General features: G+C 36.0%; 3 protein-coding genes across 4 annotated transcripts in view; 1 reads left to right on the top strand and 2 right to left on the bottom strand.

Annotated features, from left to right (window-relative positions):
* The window catches only part of Elk (Eag-like K[+] channel), a 112,703-nt gene extending 110,439 nt beyond the window's left edge, over nt 1-2,264 (bottom strand). Inside the window, exon 1 of one of the 2 annotated variants that reach the window (XM_069042984.1) lies at nt 2,002-2,264. In XM_069042984.1, the coding sequence (XP_068899085.1) occupies nt 2,002-2,009 (8 nt within the window). In that variant the 5' untranslated portion in view covers nt 2,010-2,264. The remainder of the gene's footprint in view (nt 1-2,001) is intronic. The other variant, XM_069042986.1, reaches the window with a different exon arrangement.
* On the top strand, nt 1,532-10,551 carry LOC138127129 (uronyl 2-sulfotransferase-like). The gene is made up of 5 exons (XM_069042990.1): nt 1,532-1,955; nt 9,626-9,783; nt 9,835-9,975; nt 10,027-10,190; nt 10,243-10,551. Exons 1-5 carry the CDS (start codon nt 1,602-1,604, stop codon nt 10,395-10,397), a joined length of 972 nt encoding a protein of 323 aa, XP_068899091.1. The 5' UTR covers nt 1,532-1,601; the 3' UTR covers nt 10,398-10,551.
* The window catches only part of LOC138127128 (obg-like ATPase 1), a 29,742-nt gene continuing 14,423 nt past the window's right edge, over nt 10,428-25,746 (bottom strand). The window contains exons 4-10 of the mRNA XM_069042989.1: nt 23,607-23,734; nt 23,381-23,556; nt 21,119-21,196; nt 18,438-18,535; nt 17,157-17,303; nt 16,398-16,494; nt 10,428-10,798 (exon numbers count right to left, since the gene is read on the bottom strand). Coding sequence (XP_068899090.1) covers nt 10,565-10,798; nt 16,398-16,494; nt 17,157-17,303; nt 18,438-18,535; nt 21,119-21,196; nt 23,381-23,556; nt 23,607-23,734 — 958 coding nt within the window. The 3' untranslated portion in view covers nt 10,428-10,564. The remainder of the gene's footprint in view (nt 10,799-16,397; nt 16,495-17,156; nt 17,304-18,437; nt 18,536-21,118; nt 21,197-23,380; nt 23,557-23,606; nt 23,735-25,746) is intronic.

Genomic DNA, 25,746 nt, shown 5'->3' with positions numbered 1-25,746 from the left:
TGCAAGTGTCAGAAAAAAGTGGGGTTATGAAAAAAAACTGTTGACAGTGGTTTTGATCGTAGTTCATCATGTTTTTTATTCTGATTTTATTATTGCACTCAAAAGGTATGATATGTTAGTTACGACCTTTTTATACATAATAATTATCTTGTGTTACGGAAATAAACTCAATAATTCAATGTCAAATGTTGGCAGGAGTTTGGGCCAACCCAAAAAAAATGAAGCTTATTCTAGGGATTTTTTTTCTGCCAACATAATTCAACAGGTGGTGGATTTTTTATTTTGAAACAGATTATATATTGTTTTTTTTTCATGTTAACATAAAAATTCTTGCACCGTAACAGCAAAAAATACTTACTTCAGAATGACAAACACAGTGTTACGGACTTTTATAGAGTATTTCCAACTCCATTCATTAAGTTAGTAGGAAAAATAACAAGCAAAAATTGTAAATTCTATTAGTGAATTGATATCGTCAGGACATACACAGAAAGAAACAATTATTCTTTATGGGATAGCTTTTATAGACTTGCAACAATCATATTCTGTCGCTTTCTATCAACCATGTTTCCTAACTGACAAAACACCGAATTCCTCAACAACAATTTTACAAATAATATAAATGAATCACACGTCTTTTATCTCGTCCAGACTCCATTTAACACCACTCGCTCTAATAAAAAAATACACACACGTAGAAATATAAAATCTACTCTGCTTTCCGTTCTGGCTTCTGGCATACGTGTTCCGACTGTTAATTTAAAAAGTGTGCTTTATTAACTGGACGAGTACTCATTAAACATGCCTAATGCAATTTCATCAACAATACCTGCCGTTCGTTATTAGCAACGCTCGACAGACAGAATTTAGTTAGCTCCTTTTTCAGATTATAAAATTAATTACAAACATGTTCGTCAAATTAAAACAGACTTTCATAAAATTATTAATCCGCCTAAAATTAATCAGCTTGGCGTCCAAACTTCTTCAAAGCCCACGCCAAAAATCAAAAAGTACTGAGCGGTAAATGTTGAACATGCAAAATCGCAGATTTTGTCACTTTCAGTTTTAAATGTTTTGTGGCCTAATCTAGCGACACTTGGACTACGATCTGAGTAAGTTCAAATGAACACCGTAATATGCAAATTCTGCAGCTCGCGGTGCATCTTGCGTTGTTATCTAACAAATAGCCACGTTGTGCAAAACACTTGCTTAATTAGGAGAGTCGCACAATTTTGGAACCTGTGAAACGCCAATAATTTCACAATTAGTAATTTATCACAGTTCGCCACCGTTATAAAACCAAATCTCGCAATTCCTCCATTTAGCAACTCCGACCCATCTCGTGCATTAAATTTCGATATTTTGTAAAAATTACGCAATTAAAGCGATTTCCATGTCCACCAGCCCATCCCTCCCGAACATCCTGTTCAGTTACATGACCACTTTCATTCACCGATCACGAATTTTACGTATTTACGATCAATGATTTTCTGGCGGGAGTTGAACGTTTTCAAACTTACCTTTCACCTTTATTTAAAGATGCCCAGTGTAAGCCGACCTACTGACATTAACGCATCTCAGGTGCTTTATCTTATCCCGATATGTACCGCAAATTGAGACAACAGTGGCTTTTAATGCCTATTTTGGTTATGTTGATGTTTAGCGGCTCGTTCCTGTTCACCAAGAACCATCAAGTGAAGGTGTATTATGTTAAGACGACGGTGAGAACCACGGAAGCCGCTTTTTCTGCAGTTCCGGTCAAACATGTCACTAAATCTCTAGTCGAGCTGGGCAAGATGGACGAGATCAACAAGTTTGTGCTGTTTTTGAACCAAATTCCTAATTGTGGAGCGGAAGTGCTCATCTTTCTGCTGCAGAAGATGCAAGGGCCGAATAACTACAGACATGTCAGGCTCAAGGGAGGGACTAACAGAAGCCTCACCAGGATAGAACAGGTTTGCAAACTTTTCTACTCGCTAAGAAAATTTCTGAGGTACTTACAAAAACATTTTTCTTTTTGTTTGGACTGGCAAAAATAATCTGTCACTGTTTTGATTGAGACACTCACAAAACTACAGTGTGATAGAGAAACTAATACATCGGAAAAAGATGTTTCGAGACTGAACCCTAAGTTCAGTCATTCTTTAGTGTGTACACATTGTAAAGCAATTTAGGTACTTGGACAACACCATTGCAAGGACGAATTTTGTCAGAATAAACTTATTTAATGATTAAACATCAATTGTTGTTGTCTTTGCTCCAAAAACATTGCTTTGGAAAGAATCTTCGGTAACAACGTTGTGTAATAAATATTCCATTCGTTCAAGATTGTTTTTTACCAGAGATCATTAAATAAATAAAATTGTTATGGTATTGCTATAAAAACAAACGGTAAAAACTTGTACTGCAAGAATTAGTGATGATGTTATGTAATAAGCATTTCATCTATTTAAGAATAATTTTTCCGGAGATGGAACAAGTTGGAACATTTCATGAGTATAATTAAATTACCGAAAACTATTTAGAAAGTCACTTTAAAAATTAAATGCGTTTGGATGTCTGCGTCTCAGCAGTTGGCCTCAATGTCATCATGAGTGAGTCATTATTCGTCAATGTTACTCTTCAGGTCATCACGTTTCCCAGGCCGGCCCTGCCTTAAATGACCTTAACGCTTGATCCGCCGCGTTATGAAAGAACGAGAAAAATTTCGAAAATTGATCACCAATTTGGAAAATTGGGGAAAGTGGATCACTGGTGTTGTAAACCTGCGATCTTAAAATTCCAATTTTGCGCATTCCTGAGTAGCCTCCGCTGTTAATTGCGTGTCCATTAAGCAACTCACTTTTTGACAGCATAAATATTTTTAAGCGTTATTTAAGATTGGATTTTCCGGGTGTTATGTGATGACATAAATTTGGCTTGGTGCGTATTGTGTTGGAGGTTTCGTGAACGATTTGGAATAGTTCAGTTCGAAGGACTAGCAACGCGTTCTCCAGGATGTGGTTCTTCTTCCTGGTTGTTCCAATCGTCGCGATAGATTGCGGTAATAATTGCGATTGAAGATTTATTGTAAACAGGACAATAAACTCTTCTATCTAATTAGGTAAGCGAAAAGTGCACACCTGGTTGCACATCAATTATGTAAGCTTTGTTTGCGAAGACTACTGGGTGGCAACGAATACAAACAATTTTTGATAAATATTATCAAATGGTGTTGCCTCTTTATATATTTGAAGACAAACTGCGGTGTTGTGAAATCAATTTGATTTATTTATCTGAAGCAAATGTCATTACCATGTGTGCAAGTAGTCATACCGCTGGAGAAATTTGATAAATGAACAACGGAGCTGTCAAAATTTCCAAGTTTGAGATTACCATCTACTTATTTATGATTTTTGTGCCAGTATGCTAATGAGGTTTACTATCACTCCAACAGTTTGGCTTAACCTTCATTTTACTGTATTTTAGCATCTTGCGAATTCGTTCTCTCTCCTTAAAATTTTATGAGGTTGATATCGACAATTTATGTGTGTCAAATCATTAATTTATGGTATTTATACCTGTAAGTTTCAACACCGAAATAAAAATTGAAAATATGAACTACAGAGTTCATTACAGGACATTCACTTCTTCGTTTGTAATACTGTCACTGATTTTGTGGTATTTTCTAAAAAGAGGAAGCTCCTGCAGTTAGTAAAAAGCAATCTGATTGATTCAATTTAAGAGGAAGAAAATTTTATCGCTTATTAACAGGTTAAAAGCATTCACCTAAATTGGAGACCAGCTATTGTGCAGAAACAGTGTTTATTAAAAACCAGTAATTAGGTTTAAATCTTCCAAGAACTTTTTTTTTTGTTAACGAGATATGTATTTAATTTCCAGTAGACGTGCGTTAATAATTTCAGTAAAATTTCTATATTTTAAACCTACTTTATTATAGAGGTTGACAAACAATTTGCGAGGTTTAGATTAGTTCTCAGAGTTGAGTTCCCACATCATAACATCTCCGAAAGAAATGTACCCACCGAACAAACAAAATCTGAAATATTTCACACTATCTTCCACAAATTCAAAATACAAATGTAATCGATCCAATACAATATAATCGAGTTTATCTCAGTTTCGTAAATAATACAGGTGAGCAACAATAACTGATTCAGTTGGCAAACAAAAATTTTACATAAAATTTTCAAGACTGAATTGTACCTATTTCGGTTTGTTTTATTGACAGTATTGACAGCTGGTATACATTTCAAATTTAAAAGTCTTGGTTTTTGTAATCTTTTATTAATAAAATGGTTTTCTCGTTAAAAGTCACACGGTACTAAAAATGAATATGAGTTGTACTGAATTGCTAAATGATTACTTATCTTCTGGTATTGGTGTAATAGATTGAAAATAATACAATCATACTTATTTGCTTAAAGTTGATAAGTTCTCTAAGAAAAAAAAAACCTTATTTTTGTATATCGTAGACAGTTTATATAGGTGTTTTCGAAGTTGAGGCGTTCCTTGTCTTGTAACATGAAGTATTGTTGGGAGCATAAAAAGTGGGACATCAAATTTCAGTTTTGAAAAATTCAATGTACAGTCACGAGCAAAAAATTTTGGTCGTCAAGGTCATTCTTTGACGCAATCGGAAAATGCTCCATTGTAAAACAGTCGTCAATATCATAACCTATCATCATGTTGTATGACATTAATTGTCATTTTTTTCTCATTTTTTGACACTTTGTTGATATGGGCATAATCAGGCAGGGAAAGTTTTTAAATTTGACAATCTAACCAAATTTTGAAATGACATTGACGTTCAAAATTTATTGCTCGCGACAGGAGTTAAGTTTTATTGTCATTACTGTCATAGAAATTTGACACTATTCTAGCTGAGTTTAAAAATTTATTTTATACTCCTATTTTCCTTTTCCAAATGGCTTCTTCTTTTGATAAAGGTAGATTTTGATTGGGACTTTGCATTAAATAAATATTCACTACGTGCTTACTTACACTAATTCCCTACAACCTACAATACTGTAATAATGTAATAATGTAATTTGAGCAGGACCGGTTTCAAAAATTTCAAAAAAAAAAAACTTACTGCATCTTCATTGCCGGACACATTTTACTAAGGTGATTTTGGCTAAAACTCTTTAAAACAACGCATACTATCTCATGTTAACAGAAACGCCTCAACTTCGAAAACACCCTGTATGATATTATTTGTATGGTGCATTTAAACTCACTTGTTTTTGTTTGCTTTAAAATACGCTTTTCTCTATAAAATACGTCGTCAATAACAACGTTATTTTATAAGATTATAAAATACGATGGTGCATATTATTCAAGTAAAATTTGTTGATATTATTACCATAGTACCCACGGAAATTTTCGCATTTTGTGTGTTGACGCGCTTCGAATAATTTATTAGGTACATTTTGAAATAATTCCTGGATTTGTTAAAATTTCTGATAGGATGTTAGTGTTAGAAAAAATCTTTTTTCTAACACTAATATCTTATACTGTTTCCATGGTGCATTTGAGCTCACACCTTATGTTTCCCATAAAATACGCTTGTCTCTATAAGACACGTCGTCAATAGCAACGTATCTTATAGAGTCATAAAATACGCTCACACACATCATTCAAGTAACATTTTATTCATCATTTTTACAGTAATTATCACAAAAGTGAAAAGTACAATTATTGAATTGGAATTGTCATATTAGCTTCGTGCTCTTGTTCCTAACATCTTCTTCTTTAACTTCTGCTGTTTCATCCAATGCAAGTGCCCGGCTATCGAAAATGGCAATCTTTACATTTTCTTCAAATGATTCTTGCCGTAGTGTGAATTAACTTTTAATGAAGTTGTACACGCTTACCCCATATCAAGAAAAGCCAAAATGACATCTTCCGTTACCTCCGTGATGCTTTTTTTTATTGTTCCGGCCTTGAAACGAAACATACACCTTTTCGTATGCACTTTTAGACTTCATTTGTAACAAATTGCCCCTTTTTTCTTATTTCTTCTGGAACGTTTTGGCACATTTCAACGACGAAAATTGTTTTTTTCCAAATTTGTTGATATTATTACCATAGTACCCACGGCAACCTCCGCATTTTGTGTATTGTGACGCGCCGCGAATAATTTCCGAATTTATTAAAATTTCTGATAAGATGTTAGTGTTAGAAAAAAATCTTGAAGACAGCGCGTGTTTTATAGTTTAAAAATCTCGATCTATTAAATCCTCGCTCCTTGCGGTCGCTCTGATTTAAACTACGATCTCGATTTTTAAATCGTCTATAAAACCCTTGTTGTCTTAATAGCTAGAAGACAACACGTATTTTATAGTTGAAAAATCACTTGTTGTCTTAACAGCTAGAAAGACTCAATGAATATTTATCACTCATTGCCGTGACACTTGATACCTAAATATAAACGTTAACCTTATTTGTTGTTACAAATCTAATTTTTCCAAAGAGGAGTCTAAATTGGCTTCAAGGGTTTATGCCAAATACACTGACCGGCACAAAAAACGACTCAGTTTGAATTTTATTAATATAATTAAGTAATTCATTGTCTTAGAAAATTTTTTTGATATCATGTTGTATTGATAAGTGTTTTTTAAGTTATTCTTTGCCAAAGAATATCCGACAAACAAAACATACTAAAGAAAAATAAGCACAAATATAATTTCAAGATCATTTATTAAGGATGAACTGGAGTAACAATCTCAGCAAAAAGTTGCGGAATTCTTATAATGCTATGAAACATTTATTACGAGAAATCAATATTTGAAAAAATAGTTTTTAATTTTTGGAAACGAATTGTAATGAATTGCAAGTAAATTTTGTGTTTATTTTCTTGATATTTAGATAATTACTTACTGTGTTTTCAGTTTGGTTGTAGGTCGTAAAATTTTATGGTACTTTAAGTTAAAGATCTTGCGGGGCTTATAAATCCTAGTTTACCACTAGCAGGTAATATTTTAAGCAGGGTTGTATTGTACATTTTGTATATTTGCATTGTGCGGCAAACGGCACGCGCCGCTTCCCAACCTTTTCAAACCCAACCATTGTGCCCGTTAATCGCTCATAATATGCAGTAAAATTTTACGACCTACAACCAAATTGAGAATACAATACATGTGATTTTACAATCTTTTGACTAAGACTGTACGTGAAAGTAAACAAAAGCACACTGAATTTCAATTTTCATTGATTTCTGTTAAAGTTCTTAACGTAACTGCAGTAAAACGTGCGATATGAGTGTAATGTTGCATACCGACGTCAATTATATGCATTTTGTTCAGTTTTATTGAAATTAAAACAGATACATAACCTTAAAAACCGTGTTTTTCCACATGTAATTAGCGATTACAAGGAAAATCCTCGACCAACTTTTTTTGTAAATTCATTAGAAAATTCTACGATAATCGATATCGTGTGAAAAATTTAAGAAAAATTGGCATTTTTTAAATATGTTTTTTATCAATTTTTATGCGACCATTGCTCCATTTCTCATAAGAACACGTGTAAAATATCCCGAAATTTGTAAGGTAATAACTTTAAAATTCCTCGACCAAATTTTTTTAAATTTGGCACAGTACTTTAGAATGGATGAAAGGACTATTGTACCAATTAAGCAAATTTCGCCATTTTTCAATGTTACTCCAGTTCATCCTTAAAGAAATCATAATGAGTCGTTTTTTGTGCCGGGCAGTGTATATTCAGCAAATACTCGTACATAGATATCCAAATAACTCTTCAAAAATCATAAATTCATAAAAATTGGAATACGGAAGTCGATGATATTGTTATTAATTACATTTTACAAAATTAAGTCGTAGTAAAAACAGTTTTTTAATTAAGAAACAAAGGAATTAATATTTGAAACAGACGTGGATGTAACAATTATTTTGTAAAAATGAAAACTTAACTAATGAAGGTTAATTTAATATTGACATATGTGTATGTTTAGTGGTTTAATAAATTTTCCGTACATGTATCAGATAATATCGTACGATCTATTAATACTAAAATTGTTGATAATGATAACCAATGAAGGCCAAATTTGCTCAGCGATGAACTGTCGAGTGCGTATGTGATCTATCACATTGTGTCAATGTTAGTTAAATATCATTAGCTGATAAACTTTTTTTAAATTGTTCACGGGTTGATTGTCGAAGAATGGGTAGGTACCATATTCAATATTTAAGAATAAAGTACTTAACAATAATACTAGATTATAATGAAAATATTCATGTGTTATGTGATCGCTTTTCAATGATTTTAATTGGGTGAAATAGGATAAGTGAATATCACAGTGATAATATAAAACAAAACAAAAAATTGGGCGATTATAAGCTGAAAAAGTTGTAGGTACTGATCGTTGGGGAAATGTCGCTGATATAAAGAAGCAATCAGTAAGTCGGTCCCAAAAAACGCATCTAACAAAAAGCAGAGCCGGTAGTGACTGTTTATGGATTTAAATGTTCCTCATTTATTCATTCACAATATCCTCTCATCAAATATGAACTCGTAGTGTGAATAGTAATTGACAATATGACTCGTGAAACCGTAGCAGCACACAACCTGCACCTCAGTTTCATTCATCAAACATCAATCGTGACAATCGATGATATGTCTGGTGAAACCGGAGCAGCACATTCGACTCTTTGGTAGATTCGTTGTATTTCACTTAAAGATATCATCGATGATAATAGTTATTTTTATATTAAGTGCGCGAAGAGAGTGTTTTTTGTGCATGAAAAGGTATAAGCCTTTGAATGCACAAAAACATCTTCGCGCACGAAATATAAACAATATTTTTTCTATAATTGATTCAAAAAATTGAAATTAAAAATTCAAATTTTTGAAGGAACTCTGAAGTTTCAATGCAGTGACCATGTTGCTAGGTAACTGATAAAAAACAGTGCGTGAAATGAAAAACAGAAATAGTCGTATGCGTGAAATTGCATTTCACACACTGTTTTGTATGGTTTCTATGGTTTCGATCTTACAATGCAAAAAAAAATACACGTCAGAAAATGACCCACTTCAGGCACAGATAACTATGCGTGAATTTCAATTTTTTGAATCAATTATAGAAAACAATTTTTTTTGCAAATTAATCTTTTCCAAGTTGAAAAAAAATTAAAAAGTTAACTGTGTGAACAAGTTTTTAGATATGTTTGTTTTTCTAATATTTTGCACGTTGTTTTAATATTAGATCCCATTATAGTCTGAGTACCTACACATTTTTGGAAAAATAATACATACAAGTACCCTTTTGATAAAGTCAATAAATAATTACAACAAGTCCATCCACAATAAATATTGTTTCATTGATAACGTTACAAGCAAGTACGAATCAATGACGAATCATGTTTATTAATCTATTTGGGGCCTCGAGGAGTAAACTGTCGGCTGACGCAAATGCATTTCCCTTTGTTCTTTCTTTTATTATACCCGAATGTGTTTGCATAACGCAAACAGTAAAACTAGAATATGAGATCTTGAGAAAGGCTTTGGCCGTGAACTTGTTACAAATCTAATTGTCCCGACGCGAATTCGGTGACACCTTTCTTAGAGAAACTTCATAAATATTCATACGGTGTCTTTTTCACAGGAGGAGTTCGTCAACGACGTGTACAGAGTGATGCGAGACGAGGCAGTTCCCCTGAGTCTCGATCGACAACTCCATTTCGTCAATTTCACTTCATTCGACAAACAATCGCCCACATTCATCAATCTAATCCGCGAACCCGCAGATAAGGCTCTATCGAGGTTAACGATATTATTATGTCTGTTCTACAATCAAACCACGTGCCATTCCAGGTCATTTTACAACAACAAACAAAGCGATAGCGATGATCTGATCCAGTGTCTTATCCAAGAAAAAACTAATTGCAGCGGTGCAAAGATCAATCCGCATCATCTCACCGTTCCGTACTTCTGCGGACACGACCCTAAATGCTTGTAAGACAGTTTTCACCATTTGCACTCCTAGGTAGTAAAAGATAAATTTAGACGCAACAACCAATGGGCGCTGCAGACGGCGAAAAACAACGTGGAGAAGTACTACCCCGTGGTGGGAGTTCTGGAGGAATTGAACGCTACTCTCGAAGTCCTAGAGCACGAAATACCGTACTACTTCAAAGGCGTGGAGAACATGTACAAAAAGAAAATGATCGGTCGGTTTGTTCCTTGTTTGTTCGGCTAATTAACGATCGTTCCATTTTTCAGACACATTCAATCGTAAAAAAAGTAAGCAACCGCAAGCCACAACACGGAAGCGCTTAAAAAGAATATTGGCAAAAGAGTATGATTTCTACAACTGGGTCAAACGGCGCCTGTTCAAACAGCTACAGATGCTTTACGGCGACCACGGTGCGCACTAAATACCAACAGCGACATTAAAAAATACCAAAGACTGTACATTCCACTTTATTTTATGTTACATTATCATATTGATAAGGTGCAAACATTAACAGTTTAAGCTGGAGTAGAAAAAAATCATGTTGACGTATAAATAAACCATGACACAAATGGTCACTGTCAGTGTTAGTCATTTCTTTTTAGCGTCCTTGAGTCCGGCTCCGGCGTTGAATTTGAAAAAGATTATGTCTCCGTCTTCCACAACGTAATTGCGGCCTTGCTGTCGGTATTTCCCTGCAGCCTTGCAGGCCGCCTCAGAGCCCTCTTCTTTGAAGTCGATGTACTTCATCACTTCGGCCATGATGAAACCTTTCTCGAAGTCGGTGTGGATGCGACCGGCCGCTTGAGGCGCTTTAGTTCCTTTCTGGAAGAGCAAACAGCGAGTAGATGGCGCCACGGAACGCGACCACCAATAAAATTTCAGTCCGTTCAATCGACTTAACGCTTCGTTAGGATTACGAAAAAAACCTACCGATGTTATTAAAAATCCCTACCGTCGAAGTTTTTCAAAAATTAAATTGATTCGGAACTAATGACATGTCTTTGTTGCAAAAGGTCAGTTTTTACGTTGGTGTGAGGTTATTATGATGACGTTTCCGTGCATTTTTATTTGTAATTACATTTTTTTCAATTGGACTAAGTGCAAATAATTGTAACCGATAAATCTATTACTGTATTGCAATCAAATCTTTTTTCTTTTACTTTTAAATCACGTGACCATAAAAAAACTTAAGAGAACGTATTCAGCCAAATGCAAACTTCTTCGACAATTTTTTTTTTTTTAATTTAGAATTTTACGCAATTTGGAACCGGAAAAATCGTATACTCGTAATTAGGTACTGTTATTATTAAGTATTATTGTTGTCATCATCGCTGTCATTGTAATTATCATGTTACGATTATAAATATCATCATCACTATTTCACTGCTCTGTTTAGATGGATTTTGTCATAAATATACAAATACAACATCCCACAGGTTAAATCTCGTTGATTTTTTTGTGGTAATTGATTTTATAAAAAGAGGTCTCTATAACTACAGGAAAACGTAATAGTCTCCTCGGACATCATTTGGCGAAAAGTATTTTCCTTTCTCCTATACCTATGTAATTTCTCACCAGTTCGGTTTCTTAATACAGTGTTTTTCTTTTGCTTTTCTCCTTTTGTCAAATGTGTTTCACGATTTGTCAAATGACTTTCCAATTTTTTAAATGTCAAAATGATATATCAAATGAAATTCCCCTTTTCTCAAATCACTTTCACTTTATACAAAATGCTTTTCTTATTAATTTAATTGATTTGGATAAATTTTTTTTAAGTAAACAAAAACTCTATTTTATCTTTAATATTATAAATACAAATAACAATAATACATAACATATCTAATATAATACAATAATGCATAATACAAACATACAAATTGTCGCATGTATGTACGTTCAACACATGAAACATATCTGCATGATTGCCATCGACGAAATGAGATACATACATAGGTACATAATGAATTGAAAATTTATATGTATTACGTAATATTAAATTTTCAATTCATTATCTCATTTCGTCGAAGACAATCATGCAGATATGTTTCCATGTGTTGAACGTACATGCGACAATTTTCCGGACTTATATTTTCAGAAGCTGTATGAACTGCTTCGTATAATTCATTTTCGTTTGTTGACTGGGCTCTTTTTATTAACCTGATTAAATAGTTCCTCTATGGGGTTTAAAAAGGGACTGTAAGGAGGTAGAAATACTGCAAAGTGGCCATGAGCTTCAATGAGAGTTACTACTTCTTCACTCCTATGAAACCGCACGTTATCCATAACGAAATGAGCTCCTTGCACAGCGTCATTATTTAGATGATTAATCAAGGACGTTATAAATTCCGAAAAATGATCGATATTATATGGTCTATCTTGAACTTGAAACAAATATAAAGAATTGTCATTCATCGCTGCAGCAATGGAATAGTTGCGTCCTCTTAGTTGAGCTTTAACTTTCGATGCTCGTGTATTTCTTACTGATCTTCCATATGAAACTCGAGAATTTACTTGAATTCCATACTCATCAATGAAGAAAATTTTATCCCTTTCAAGCATAATTCTATTATACTGAACTGCATAATCAAAGCGAGCTTGAATGGTATCAGGTGTGTTTCTTCTCTCAGGAACGAATGAAATTCTTTTAACTGAATAATGAAAATTCTGAACGGCTCTGTTGACTGTAGATAATGAAATTTGATTAATATTTGGCCACTGGGTTAAACACTTTGTTTTCAGTTGCTGAAGAGTTAAGGAGCAATCTTCATCCACCCAGTCACAAATCTGTTCCTTTTGAGCATCAGATAGTTTTTGTTGTCGATGCCCAGCACTTTTTTTGGTAGTATTTTGAGTCCTTCTGTATGTGGAATAAATTTTCCTCACTGTGTTTGGTAGTACATTAAATTGGTGCCCTACATTATTTGCTGTTGTACCGTTATTCATGGAATTTATTATCAACCCACGTATTTCATCACTTATTTTATTATTCCTTCGTCTCTGACGATGATCCATATCAATTGTAATTATATTAACTGTAATTATCGCAACGTGAAAGTTAATTGACAAATCGAGAAATATATTTGACAAAAAAGGAATTTGTTCTAAAAATCATCGCTTACTAGCAAAATAAGTGGGAAAATCAATTAAGACATTGTGAAACACAATTGACAAAAGGAGAAAAGCAAAAGAAAAACACTGTAAAGATTACTCTTTAAATTATTAAGTAAAAACTAAGTAAAGAAGAATGAAGCTGCACACGTTGTTTAAAAATATAAAAGTAGAAGAATGAATAAATATTTGATTATAATTGAATTTTCGTTCTTAAAGAAAAGAGTAAGGCTAAGTAATTCAGTTTTTTTTTTGTTAACGATAAACGTGATGCTGCAGGAGAAAATAAGTGAAATAAACGATGAGGAATGAGTCTAGAAACTGGGTATTTAAGTAAGTACAATGTGGAGAAATTTTAAATAGAAAGAAACAAAAGATAAAATGAATAAATGAAGAAGAGGAAATAAAGTGAACGAGAAATTAATGTGACAACGAGAAAATAGTTATAAGAACCGACAAAAAGCAAATAATAGTAACTTATGGTAGGGGAAATATGGGAGTGGAATAATTATTGACAAAATGTTTGTTGATACCAACATGAAGAAAATTTTCGTTAGAAAAAACATTTGAACAGTTTATTAAAAAATGTTAAAAATGTTGTTACATAAATGTGTATGAGATAAATAAAAATGAAAATATTGAGTGTTTTTAATAATTGAAAAGTTCATCAAGTAGCCTTTGAATTTTTCAAAACATTGTGAAGTATGTATGTCTTATAAGATCAATGACAAAAGTTAGGTTAGGACCACGTTAAGAAGTGACTTTTTTGACTAAATTTATTTTATACGTAAGGTGCCAGGTTAAGTACCAAAAAGGTTTATAATTAGAACAGGGCATGTCTTTGGCTACATGTTTGGTAACATTGAATACAAAACGTCTTAATTTGACGAAAGCCGCAGCAGTGTAATCTGTAAAATTTTAGGTTAGATGTGTTTTTTATGTGGAGAATACTTATTAAAGGCACACCAAGACATTACTGCCTACGTTGTCGACAAGCCAATTGCAAAGATGTAATCTTCTTGTATAATCTGCTCTGGCTTCAATTCCTGCACTGATCTGACACAGTAGGAATAAAGATGTGAATTTAATTTGATTTTTAATTTAACTTTAATTTAATTAAAGTTCAATTCCACAGAAAAAGAAATTAAACTCAAAAAAATACAATTGAGATCTGTCAAAGAAGGCATCATCACTTCTTCCCTCTATCTTCTTTCATCAAAAAGTCATGGCCAACTTGACGAACTTTTCACTTGAACACCCGTTATGTGTGAATATTAAAGGGATTAAAAGAAAAAATAGAAAAAGAGGGATTACGCTGTAGAGCTTACATTTAATCAGAATCAGAATAGATAAAAAGACGGAAAAAGAAATATTTATGGCTTTATGAGATTTGGATGTATAAATAAAGCGAGAATAAATTGTGGTTCAGAAGAGTCATACAATCATGAAGAGAAGTAGAAAAGTGAAGGTAAAGCACAGAAGTCAACAGAAATGATAATTTTATCACTAATTTTTGTTCCCGTCTTGTTATTGTACTGTGTGGGAAAATGCAACAAATGTTAATGTAAATAAAAAAGATCTCCATATAAATCTCATTTTGAAAGGTTAAAAATTAGAAAAAAGTTGATGCGATTAACTAAAAAAAAAGTAACGAAAAGAAGTAGGATGCTTGTGTTTCAACAAGATCAAAAATGATTTTGGATTGAGAACGGTTCTTATATGAATGAGTCACATTTGATCGTGCCGCTGTCCCGTAGGTATGGTCCAACACACATTCAAAATTAGGTTATGTGAATCTTAGTTAGTTATTGTCCGTTCACCTGAGATTCGCACTGTCAGTGTCATTTTTTATCCAAATTGGTGGAATGTACATCAAAATTTCGACTTTTCTTTTGAGTGTACAGTCGTTGACCAAAATAAAATAGGACAAAGTGTTACCTTAGACAATTTCACAATTCAAAGATTTGTGTAGTGTAACTGAGGCGTATGTGTCTCAGATTACAACTTGATTTGACTTGACGATTGATTTACAAAAAGTTAGGTTGTGTTTTTTCACTTGTCATCTCGTCACTGTCACTATGTTCAATTGAATGATTGTGAGTTTTTGAAATATTGTCGAATGATGACACTTATCAGAATTGTTTTTTTATTTTTGACACTTTTGTTTCCTAAGAGATGCATTTCGCAAAAATATCGAATTACACAATCGAAATTTACTTTGTCCTATTTTATTTTGGTCAACGACTGTACATTAAATCTAGTGATAAATAAATTACTACTGTCAGATAGAAAGAAGTTGGGTTATAAACTGGTGTTTCAAATTATTTTATTTAACGCTATTTAAGGTATTGCATCTAAATATTCCTCAGAATAGAACTCCAATTCTGATTCTAAATCGGACGCGGCAAGAGAAATAATTGTTGGAGGAACATCAGCAATAGATAAATGACATATACTTTTCCAATGTGACAACATTATTTTACGTAAATTAGCAAGTTAGTATAATAGGGATTTTAAATATTACCAACAGCTTGTCAACCTGACTGTGCGGATGTCAAGTGAACGGATAATATATACCGAGCGATCATTTAAAAAATAAATCGAGTTTGCTTTGGAGCCTATGCTATAGCATGGGTTGCCATAGGTAACACGCCGACTCGATTTATTTTTTAATTGATCGCACCGTAGTTGTGTCTGTTGTTTATCACAACCGCTCTTGATCATTCATTTTTTTGAAACATGCAGTTGATAACTGATAATTAAAAATCTCAATTTTAGAAATCCCAGTGTAAAATAATCGAATCAACAATTTTGATTTCTCTTAACTGTGTCCATTTCGATAGAGACCAACAAAGCAAACAACCTGATCATTACAAAAAAAAACACTCAGACGAAAACGTCAAGTGGTTTAAGAAAGGGAATTAAAAATGATCCCGTCTGACTTTTTCCTGTGCAGCAGGTAAGGAAATTTGTGTACAAAATGCACGAAATAACCGGTAAAATTTCCGCCGATGCGACATCTGCATCACGCTCGAACATCGCCGACGTGAAATCACTAGAAAATTTCAATTCGCTCTCCATTTTTCGTTTTCAACTTCGGCATTCTTATGCAAATCGCCGGCAGACAATTTTAGGGTAAGGGTAATTTATTTAGTTTGCTTTGCCAGTCATTTAATGGGCCTTTTATTTTCACTTGTCGTAGTTCCCGTCGCATTCAGAAGCCGACGAGTTAACTTTTCAATGCGGGGATAAAGAGAGACGACGGACGGGGGCAAAATTCTGATCCGCTCCCCTGAATACAAAGTACACCAACCTGAATCGTCCAGGCCTTGACTTCGTCCGGACCCGCCGTGAAGAAGTACTCCAGCTGGAGGGCCTTGTAGCCTTGGACGATGATCTTGTCCAGGGCGCTAAAACGAAAATCGCATTTTTTTTAAATCTCACGAGAGCTGGCCCTGCGAAGGCCTCTTCCTTTAAAGAACGTTAACAAACACACGGTGGAGTGAGATGTAAATCGGGCTAAATAATCTCGTCGTTGGGTTGGCAATTTCGCCGATTTTATCGGCAAGGGTAATTTTATTGTTTGAAAATGGCACCACCCCGAAATCGGGGCTCGTCACGTAACACAATGCAAAAAAAACAACTTATGATGATGATGATGATGATTACGACGGCCGTACGAACTTGTGCCTTTAGTTTTTGTGAATGATTCAGGAGAGGGCCAGACATATATAGGCTTGCTCTCGAAACCTGTCATTACAGCTGAGATACCGACAGACGTGGTCAGGGTCCAGATGAATATGTCATTTGATCGTTATTTTTAATGGGAGAGGAGGATAATTTGGACGGCCAACACTTCGGGCGATAACACGAAATTTCGATTAAATTACACGTAATTTTCGAGGCAGCTTTCAATCAACATTCGTTATTTCCAATGATCAATTATTCCCTGATTCCACACACTTCGGTTTTTTGAAAAGGCATCGAGATCGCGTGGCGATAATCGCGACCGTAACAAAGCCGTACATCACAACTAATAAGACAAGACCGGCAATTAGCCGTTCATATTCACCTTGTGGTGTTCATATCTTCCAAAAACTTCTTCCTCAAAGCCGCATCTTCGTACTCCTCTACTAGCTTGTGCTCGAAAGCGCCTGAGAATGGGATAATGAGCGAGCCGGGATCATTTTTGTCAACCCATTCTTTGATCTTTATTAACCTGTCGGGACAGAAAAAAACACACCATCAGGGTTTCCGTGATGCTCGAACAAAGAACTTCCCAGAAAAGGAACATGTGCTCCAGTAAAACAATATAAATATAGTCGCCTCCTTGGCGTTTCAATTATGGATGGGGTTCGATATTATTAATGACGGCGAGGAGATGGCGCATTCTCACGATTCTAAATTAATAAATTTATCAATAATGGAAGACGACGGCTGTACGTAACGCAATCCGCATTGCGATAGGAGCCTCCAGATCCACAGGGTGGCCAAATTTAAAATTACGAAAGAAGCGAGGAACGAACACAATTTTTGACACCGATTAATTTAATTTCAACAATAAATACAAAAAAAAATTTTTTAAAAAAACCTCAGTAACGGCTGTTCAAAAATTAACACGTATGGAGCTGGCTGTGATTTGGAACAAGCTTGTCGTTACTTAACCCGCACAACCTGAAATAAAACTGAGGAATATAAACAAAATGTCAGTTGCGTCGTGAACAGACACATGTTCAAAAATGCACAGGCTACTCCGAACGGATTAGTTTTTGAACGCAATGATTTAACTGTAGCTCGTAAATTAAAATACATCAATAATAATTAATTTGTAGTCAGTAGTAAAGGAATGTAAATATAAAATATAAAAATTATTGCGCATCTGCATTTTGCTTTGCGAACAAACTGTGGAGAGAATTAATTGTGGCCACCCTGTGTACATTACGGAGTAATTAAGTCCTCTCCACCGATGCGACACACGAGTTACTGGTGTTGAATAGTGAATTAAGCGCGATTGATAGTGTCCGCGGTGAAGATCAAAGCAATCAACGGCCATTATAGGACCAAGAGTAGTACGAATACTCAGCAGTCCTGTATTGTTGGTAATTAAGCCAATGTTGCCGCCGAACATTGCTCGGCCATTGTCTGAAGTGGAGAGATCCTTTTGGTCGCCATTACAGTGGATGATGTTGCGTTTAACAACAAGAGCTATCTTGAATGACGGCAATTGGGAACCGATTGAGAAGACGTCGGACAAACTCGGATGGAAGGCTTTTTACAACGATCGAGACGTCACAAAATATTGATTTAATTACGGTCGATCTTGTACGATTTGTTTGAAAAACATCGTACTCACCACTTGTTCTTTTTCTTGATGTAGTCCTTTTCGGCGAGGTTCACCAGGTATATCGTCGGTTTGGACGTCAGGAACAAGTATCTGTTCAATACCTCGATCTACGAACAGGAACAATTAGGACATTTGGTAAGCTGACGCGGCGACGTTAATTAAGAAAGACGGAAAAATGAAAACGTATTTAGCATATGTCGTAATGTGAATGGCGTGGCCGTAATGATACACATTTTTTTTACTGTGCTGTAGCACAGTCTTAAATCTTGCCACATATGCCAGAATAACTGTAAGCGAGTACAAAAAAAAATTCTTTACTCTGCAGAGTTTTAATCAGTGTATATTACTAAAAATGTCCTAATCAAACTTCCTGAGTGATATTTTATGAATGGGATCAGTTAATCAATCTTAAGCAAAGTTATAAAGTATTTAACTTCATTACCGGATTCATACTTCATAAAAATTTTATGCGATTCCAGCTTCAATCAGTCGCGGGTTGTGTGTAAAAAATTAATTTCTGAAACTTTTTCTTTTATCATATTTACTGTAACCCCGTAAAATTTCCAGTTCGTGGTGAATTAAATTTTAAAGTAACCTCTTAAACAGTTTTATTTGGGAGGCAAAAATCACGAGGCAGGCCTTAATTTAAGAGAAGAGTAAAAATGTACTCAGGTCCAGTTAATGTCACTCGGTATTTTAGGAGTTTATTTGTAAATTGGCCTTTTTTGGCACGAGTGGGCCAATTTACACACGAACGAGTTGAATACAACTTTTTTTTGTTCGACGAGTCCCTTAAAGGCTTAAAACCTTTAAAATTAGCTTGACGTTTCGTTTTGACAAGTTGTGACATTTATCAAAATCCGTTCACATAGGAGAAAATTCTCAAATTCTGACAGTGTCGAACAAAATAGTTATTTACGAACCAAGTGCGGAAAGACGATGTTCCTGCATGAGCGCATGATCTCTTCACGCAAGTGGTTCGTACAATATTTTTGTACGAAAATTAAATTAAATTTTTTTGTTTTAATACATTAAACATAAACGAACATAAAACCAAGTAGGCAGTGATCTTTGGTTATTGAAAACGATTGCTTCACTTGATATTTCAATTTTTGCAATAATTTGTGAATTTTGTAGGAAAAATTTTCAACGATTATAAATCTTTCCGTAATTTTTTAATGGAGGAAAACCCAGGGAAGTTGTATTTTATGAACTAAATTTTATTATTATCAAGACAGATTTTTTTTGAATGCCTCAAAGGGCCAGTGTTTTTTGCAATTTTTACATTCGAGTCGACCGGGAAGCATTCGTTTCGGAGCGAGCGTTGGATGTTGGAAAGCAAGGCTATGAGTACAAAAAAATGAATTTTGTTTCTGTTCAGATGCGATTTTCATTTTATAAATTCCGGCATGGAAAAGGCACAAACGTGCAACATAAAAAAAATGATGAAGCGAAAATGTTGAGATAATTTGCAACTGGAAATTTTTTAATAAATTCAATTGATGGAGAAAAAACAGAAAAACAAGATTCTGACAACTAATGCACTGTCTTACTAATATTACAACACGCGACTCGCCGTACAAAATTTACGCTGAATTAAAATATTTGCTTTAATTTATGAGACAAAGTGAATCGATTTGCCTTTCGCTTGTAGTAACAATAGTTCGATTGTTCCCGACTGCATTTTTATGTTAAGTCTAACATTCTTCATGGACGATTGTAGAAACTAAAATTCATTTTGTTCGACACCTCCCGAGAAAGTGAGTCTGTATATAGTTACCAGTGGGTGAAGGTTTTTCTTTCGTTCACTTCACTTTCGCTCACTGTCTTTCATTTACTTTTAGCTCCGCTTCGTGGACGAACACGCAATTCGCGTGAACGAAGGCTTTGTCTCCCTCACTCTTACTGTAAATAACTATTCTGTTTTCCAAAAGTTGAATTAAAAATTCTTTGAAAATTTCTGAAAATGTCCTGGGGTTACAGTTACAACCACTTTTTACAAGAACTTATGCTTACATAGATTATCTGTTTTGCTGCATGAAACATTGATAACTTTGTGTAAAAGCAGAAATAATAATTGGTTTATTATCTATATTCAAGTGTCAAAATTTTGCTTCAAGGCACAAACTTTTCTTTTCCTTGCCACCGTGTTACTTCCTGTTGAACAATCGGTACGGCGTTGCAATCTACCACCATGCACGTTCTCAAACTAGGTATTGCAGCCGGGTGTGCATCTCGTATGCATTATTCAAAATTGATTAAAATCGATGACGATACATGCGATGCCTATTGTGCCACCTTCTAGAGTTCCGATGACATCCACGCCATCGCCAATCGCGGCACGTCGCCCCCAATCAATTACACAATCTCCTGATCGTTTAGGTTTGAATTCCGATTATTTGGGCATGTCGGGCGACAAACACGATGACTCTGTACAATGCTAATGCGCTATAATATTATCACCACCTGGTGATTCGCTTTTTGTCGACTGGAACTGACACTCCGAGAGGGTTCTTTGGCGCAGCAGGAATCACTTACGGTGTTGGCAAGACGTCTAACAGGTCGAAAATGACAAGCACATTCCCCACCGGTCGATTTATCACGAACTTTTTAATGCGACTCGTGACAGACGAGCCATCGAAAGATGGAAAAAAATCCGCGAGAAGAGCCACACGATGATGGGTACTTACGTCTTTGGCGTCCCAATCGCCGAACCGTATGTGCTTCTTCTCGCCGACCAGGACGTTGTTGATTTTGACCAGGGTGTCCTGCAACAAACCGAGGAACAAGAGATTAGCGCCATCGACCTCCGACCCCCGTCGGCCGATGAAACTAATAAGGCAACACCTGTGGGGTGGCGACCGCCCGTCGCCTCGCGGCGAGATGCCTCCCCGCGGGGGGCGGCCCACCCCGCCCGGGCCCGTGCCCAGCGAGAGGCAACCTGTCAACCGACCGTACCTCGTAATCGAATTACGACTTTTGTAAACCCCGAAATCAATTAATCCGTTGTGAGGAGGTGCACAGTCACCGCACGAGAGCCGATCTTTCGGTACGGCGGCTTATGGTAATGGTGGTAATTGATCAGAAAGAACGGAGATGAATCGGCGAAAAATCTCCCAGGGTAATTTGCATTTTACACGTCTCCGGCAAAATCGAACGGCTTGTCGGGACGGCGGATGCGTGTCAGAGGTACACGTACCAAAAGAGATGACTTTACACTTACGATATGGAAAGTACAAGAAATGGATACGATATTATGGAAATGAATGGCGCAAGGGTCTTGTGTGGTCTTAGATTTCATTACGATTGAATGCCGACCGCCAGGGCACAGCGGGACGAAATCAGTGATGTTATCCCGTCTTTAACATTGTATTGTAATCGCATAAACGGAGGTGTTGGCGTCTCCAACATTCTTGACGTTGCACTCATTGTTGTTGACGTTTTATTTTTATTAGATACATCACCGCCGTTGAAAATAATCAAGTGTACATTCAACGGAGTACATGCACGACGGAATACTGTCAGCTGAAGACTTTTTTCCGGTTTGCGACTCGCTTCTCGCCATTCAGACAGGCCCACGCATTACCACCACCCACAAACAGACATTCATTTACGAAAGTTGTATATTTTAAGACCATACATTTTCAATGGGACTCAGGTTTGGTAATTAAAGTGAAAAACGTATAATTTCTTGTGGATTACTTTCGAGGCAACAAAAGGAACATCTACTACACAAATTGTGTTCATTTAGTGAATATTTAGTGGATTCCGAAAAAACGGAACACCTAGAATATGCATTTCTACCAACTTAAGATCACAAATGATCAAAATTTCAGATGGCTTGCTTTTTATTGAGAACCTTCTCAATCAATCAATCCTCTGTTTCTTTTACTGTAGCAGCTTTAAAAAAGACATTTTGGTTCTAAAACCAAAAATGCTCCCAATTGGGCACCATGGTGGGTCTTTTGGTTCGCAATATTTTTTTTGGTCCTTCTACGTTGTTGGTACAGATGGTTTCTAAATGAGGTAATAGACGCAAACTTAGATCGAGACGTTGTAGAAGCACCACACAGTGTCAAGACAGAACTCTTCTTCATTCTACTTTCTGCTTCTGCAACTTCGCGTGTAAGTGAAAACGACTGCTTGGCAACAAATCGACGAAGAGTTTTTCCGTCAACAATTTATAAAAGAATAAGATCTTTTGGGAACAGATGGTACCGACCATATCAGTGCCCTAGCACTCAATCTCCGTTACAAAGATGCCCGGACTCGAGCGGTTTACGAAGACACCTTTAGACCCATGAATGGGATGAAATTGTCTTCAGTGACGAACATCGGTACTGTTTGTGAACCTATGATGGCCGCAGAAGATGCCGACGCGATGTGATGAATGAATCTTCAATTTTCTACTGGAAGACATCTTAGAGAATTCTAGTTTCGGATCACATGAAAATTGGTCTCCTCTAGTATTGAGGGAACTTTAAATGAAAATCGCTTGGTCTTGGAGCCAACCGCTTGTAAATGGACAGTAGAATCCCACTTCTCAACAAGACAGTGCTCGTCCACATAAGGCAGCAATTACAAGACAGTTTCCTCAACGAGCCCAAGTAAATTTACTGCAATGGTTGCCTCGTTCTCCAGACCTATCACCTACAGAACATGCATGAGAAAAAATTGGTTTTAAGATGCAACATACGACGCCGCAGGAAGCCTAGGATGAAATACCACAGCCACATTTGATAATCTGATTCCCTGCATGGCTTAATGTTTTGCAAAGTGCCTAAGAAATCGTGGCGGTACCGCTCATTACTGATTCTTTTTTATTTGCCTGATAATTTCATGACAACTTTCCTTTAGTGTTTTTTTTTTTTTTTAAACACTACCTATATTTTATTTTTCTGGGTGACAGGCCTGGCGGTGGCGATAAATTTAGCTACACCCCTTGTACTTACATATTCGGGCTTCAATTTTTTGTCACCGCCTCGTACAACGGTCCTTTCCAACTTCTCCAGATTCTTCGCGAGCATGTCCTCGTCCTTCAGTCTCAACTCCTCGGCTATGATCTCCAGATCCCTGACAGGATCGATGTCGCCTTCGATGTGCGTCACGTCGTCGTCCTCGAACGCCCCTGAAACCCCCAATTACGCACCTCCCAAAAGCAAGCCGACCTTGTCTTACGGCACAGATGGAAGATGGCGTCGCAGGCGCTGATGTGACTGAGGAAGGCATTGCCCAATCCCTGTCCCTCCGACGCTCCCTTCACCAGGCCGGCTATGTCGACGACGTTCAGGAAGGCCGGGACTTTGCTGCGGACGAAAAAAAATTGTTTGTTCCGGGACAAATTTGACGGTTTTAACGTTTATGTTTGTCGGGCGCATTATTGCTTTATGTTTATCCAGAGTTCGCACACAACGGACTACATCAGCACCCTTTGATCTGAACTTAATGAAGATCCTTTGTGTCCCGCTCTGCTGACCTCATCAGACTTGCAGATTGGCCGGGAGAGAGACGCTCTCCTACACGGCGTTTTACTGACGTTTTCTCCCCAATTTTATTTTATGGGGGCCCCGGCGCAGCGCAATCTGCCGTAAAAAGACGCCAGATATTCAAATGTTGAACGAAATCGCGCTCATTCCGGGCAATTCTGGCTGAATCACAATAATTTTATTGCGCTCTCGACGGATAAATAACGATTATTGGCTTTCATGTTGGCCTCCGACATACTTACAGAATATGCTCCTTTAATGGGGCGCCCATAAATAATGTCCTACATTGTACGTTCCTCTGTTCATTAAATGCCAGATACAATAATTTAGGACGGCAATTCCTTGGACGCTATTTTATCTCAAATTAAAAAAAAAAACCCTGGCACTAACGATTAATGAAAAAAAAAATAAAATAAACCGAACGGGCGGCGGTCGTTCCATGCGTAATTGCGCTCAAAGCTCGACCATGGTCGAAATGAAAACGATCCGTAATAATAGAAATTCGACAAAATGGGACAAATTGGACCTCTTCACCGTAGTAATGGCGAGTCTTAGCCTATAATTTGTCGCGATTTAGCAATTTATTTTCACATAAAGATAGGACAACCGAACAAACGCCTCCGGGTGAAACGAGCCGCCGGACTCGCCTCCCGTCTATTTTTTCATGATCATTGTCCACAAAAAACGTTTTAATCGTCGGTGCGTTAATTGAATATCTCGTTTATGGGCAACGGTCTTCCCTTCGGCATAAAATTATTTTGTCGGGGACATGCGACGTCGCCGTCGGCGCCATCGTTGTAACCCCGACGACGCTCCGCCTTTGAAACCGCATTTAATTTACGTGATTATTACATAAAACGGGGCGACTTTTAAGGGAAATATTGGCTTTATCAACGCACATCTGTCACGGCAACAGACCCAGGATCGTGTTCGAAGTGGCGTTCGAGAAAGTGCACACGAGTTCAAAGTCGAATTGCACAATAAATTGGAATTTAGACTGCCTACCTACTTTTACACAAAAGCGATTGTGAATAAGATCATTCTTAAAAAAATTAAAAGGCAAATTTTACTGACTCCATTTTAATCCTGTTTCTTTGGATTACTGAATTATTCTCTTTCTTTCTTCGAGATGTGGAAGTTTTGTTCCTCGAAAAAAATTATTATCAAAAACCTACTCCGACTAATCAGCCACTCGGCTTCGCCTCGAACCTGACACCTAGTTGTCGTGCTGGAAAATACACCTACCGTACTCTAATGTAAATAACTATTAGGGTAATGTTTTCATACGTACATCTTGCCTTTGAAAATGGTATGTAAAATGTAAAGAACATTTTTGAAAAACATCAAATAGTCTCTCCAAAGCCCAGATTTAAACACGATTAATTCCCACATACATCAAATGTGCGTGTTCAGAGAATCAGAGCGCTTGCTTTCATCCAATCAAAAATGTTTATTGCGGATAAATCGTCCTCCTAGTCTGTCTCCTGTCAAAAGCGGATAAAATTTCATGTTACTTCTGTCAGATTCTCAAATTGTTTTTAATAATTGTGTTTTTAATAACTGTAAGTATTATAAATAAATAATTAACGTTAAAGTTTGTATTCTGGAATTAATCTTACCAAAAATAAGGCGACCTAATTTTTTAAATCTGATTATTTCCTTCATATGTTTAGCAACCAATTGCGTGACAAATATTGACCAATCAAAACGAGAAAACAAAAAATAACCCCATAAAATTTCTCTAAAATGCACACTGTGCAATAATCGGATAAAAAATGTCGGTACCTGATTTTTTTTTAAATAAATTATTTTAAATAAAAAGATTGGAAATA

Source organism: Tenebrio molitor, chromosome 3, assembly GCF_963966145.1.
Source record: "Tenebrio molitor chromosome 3, icTenMoli1.1, whole genome shotgun sequence".
NCBI classification, from domain to species: Eukaryota; Metazoa; Arthropoda; class Insecta; order Coleoptera; family Tenebrionidae; genus Tenebrio; species Tenebrio molitor.
Note: the sequence above shows the minus strand (reverse complement) of the source record. Positions and strands in the feature narration are given on the sequence as shown.

Excerpts from the sequence above, each read along its gene's own strand:
- LOC138127129 (XM_069042990.1), top strand. The coding sequence starts at position 1,602 with ATGTACCGCAAATTGAGACAACAGTGGCTTTTAATGCCTATTTTGGTT. Across the intron at positions 1,956-9,625 it reads GCCTCACCAGGATAGAACAG|GAGGAGTTCGTCAACGACGT; the intron begins GTTTGCAAACTT and ends TCTTTTTCACAG. Across the intron at positions 9,976-10,026 it reads GGACACGACCCTAAATGCTT|ACGCAACAACCAATGGGCGC; the intron begins GTAAGACAGTTT and ends AGATAAATTTAG.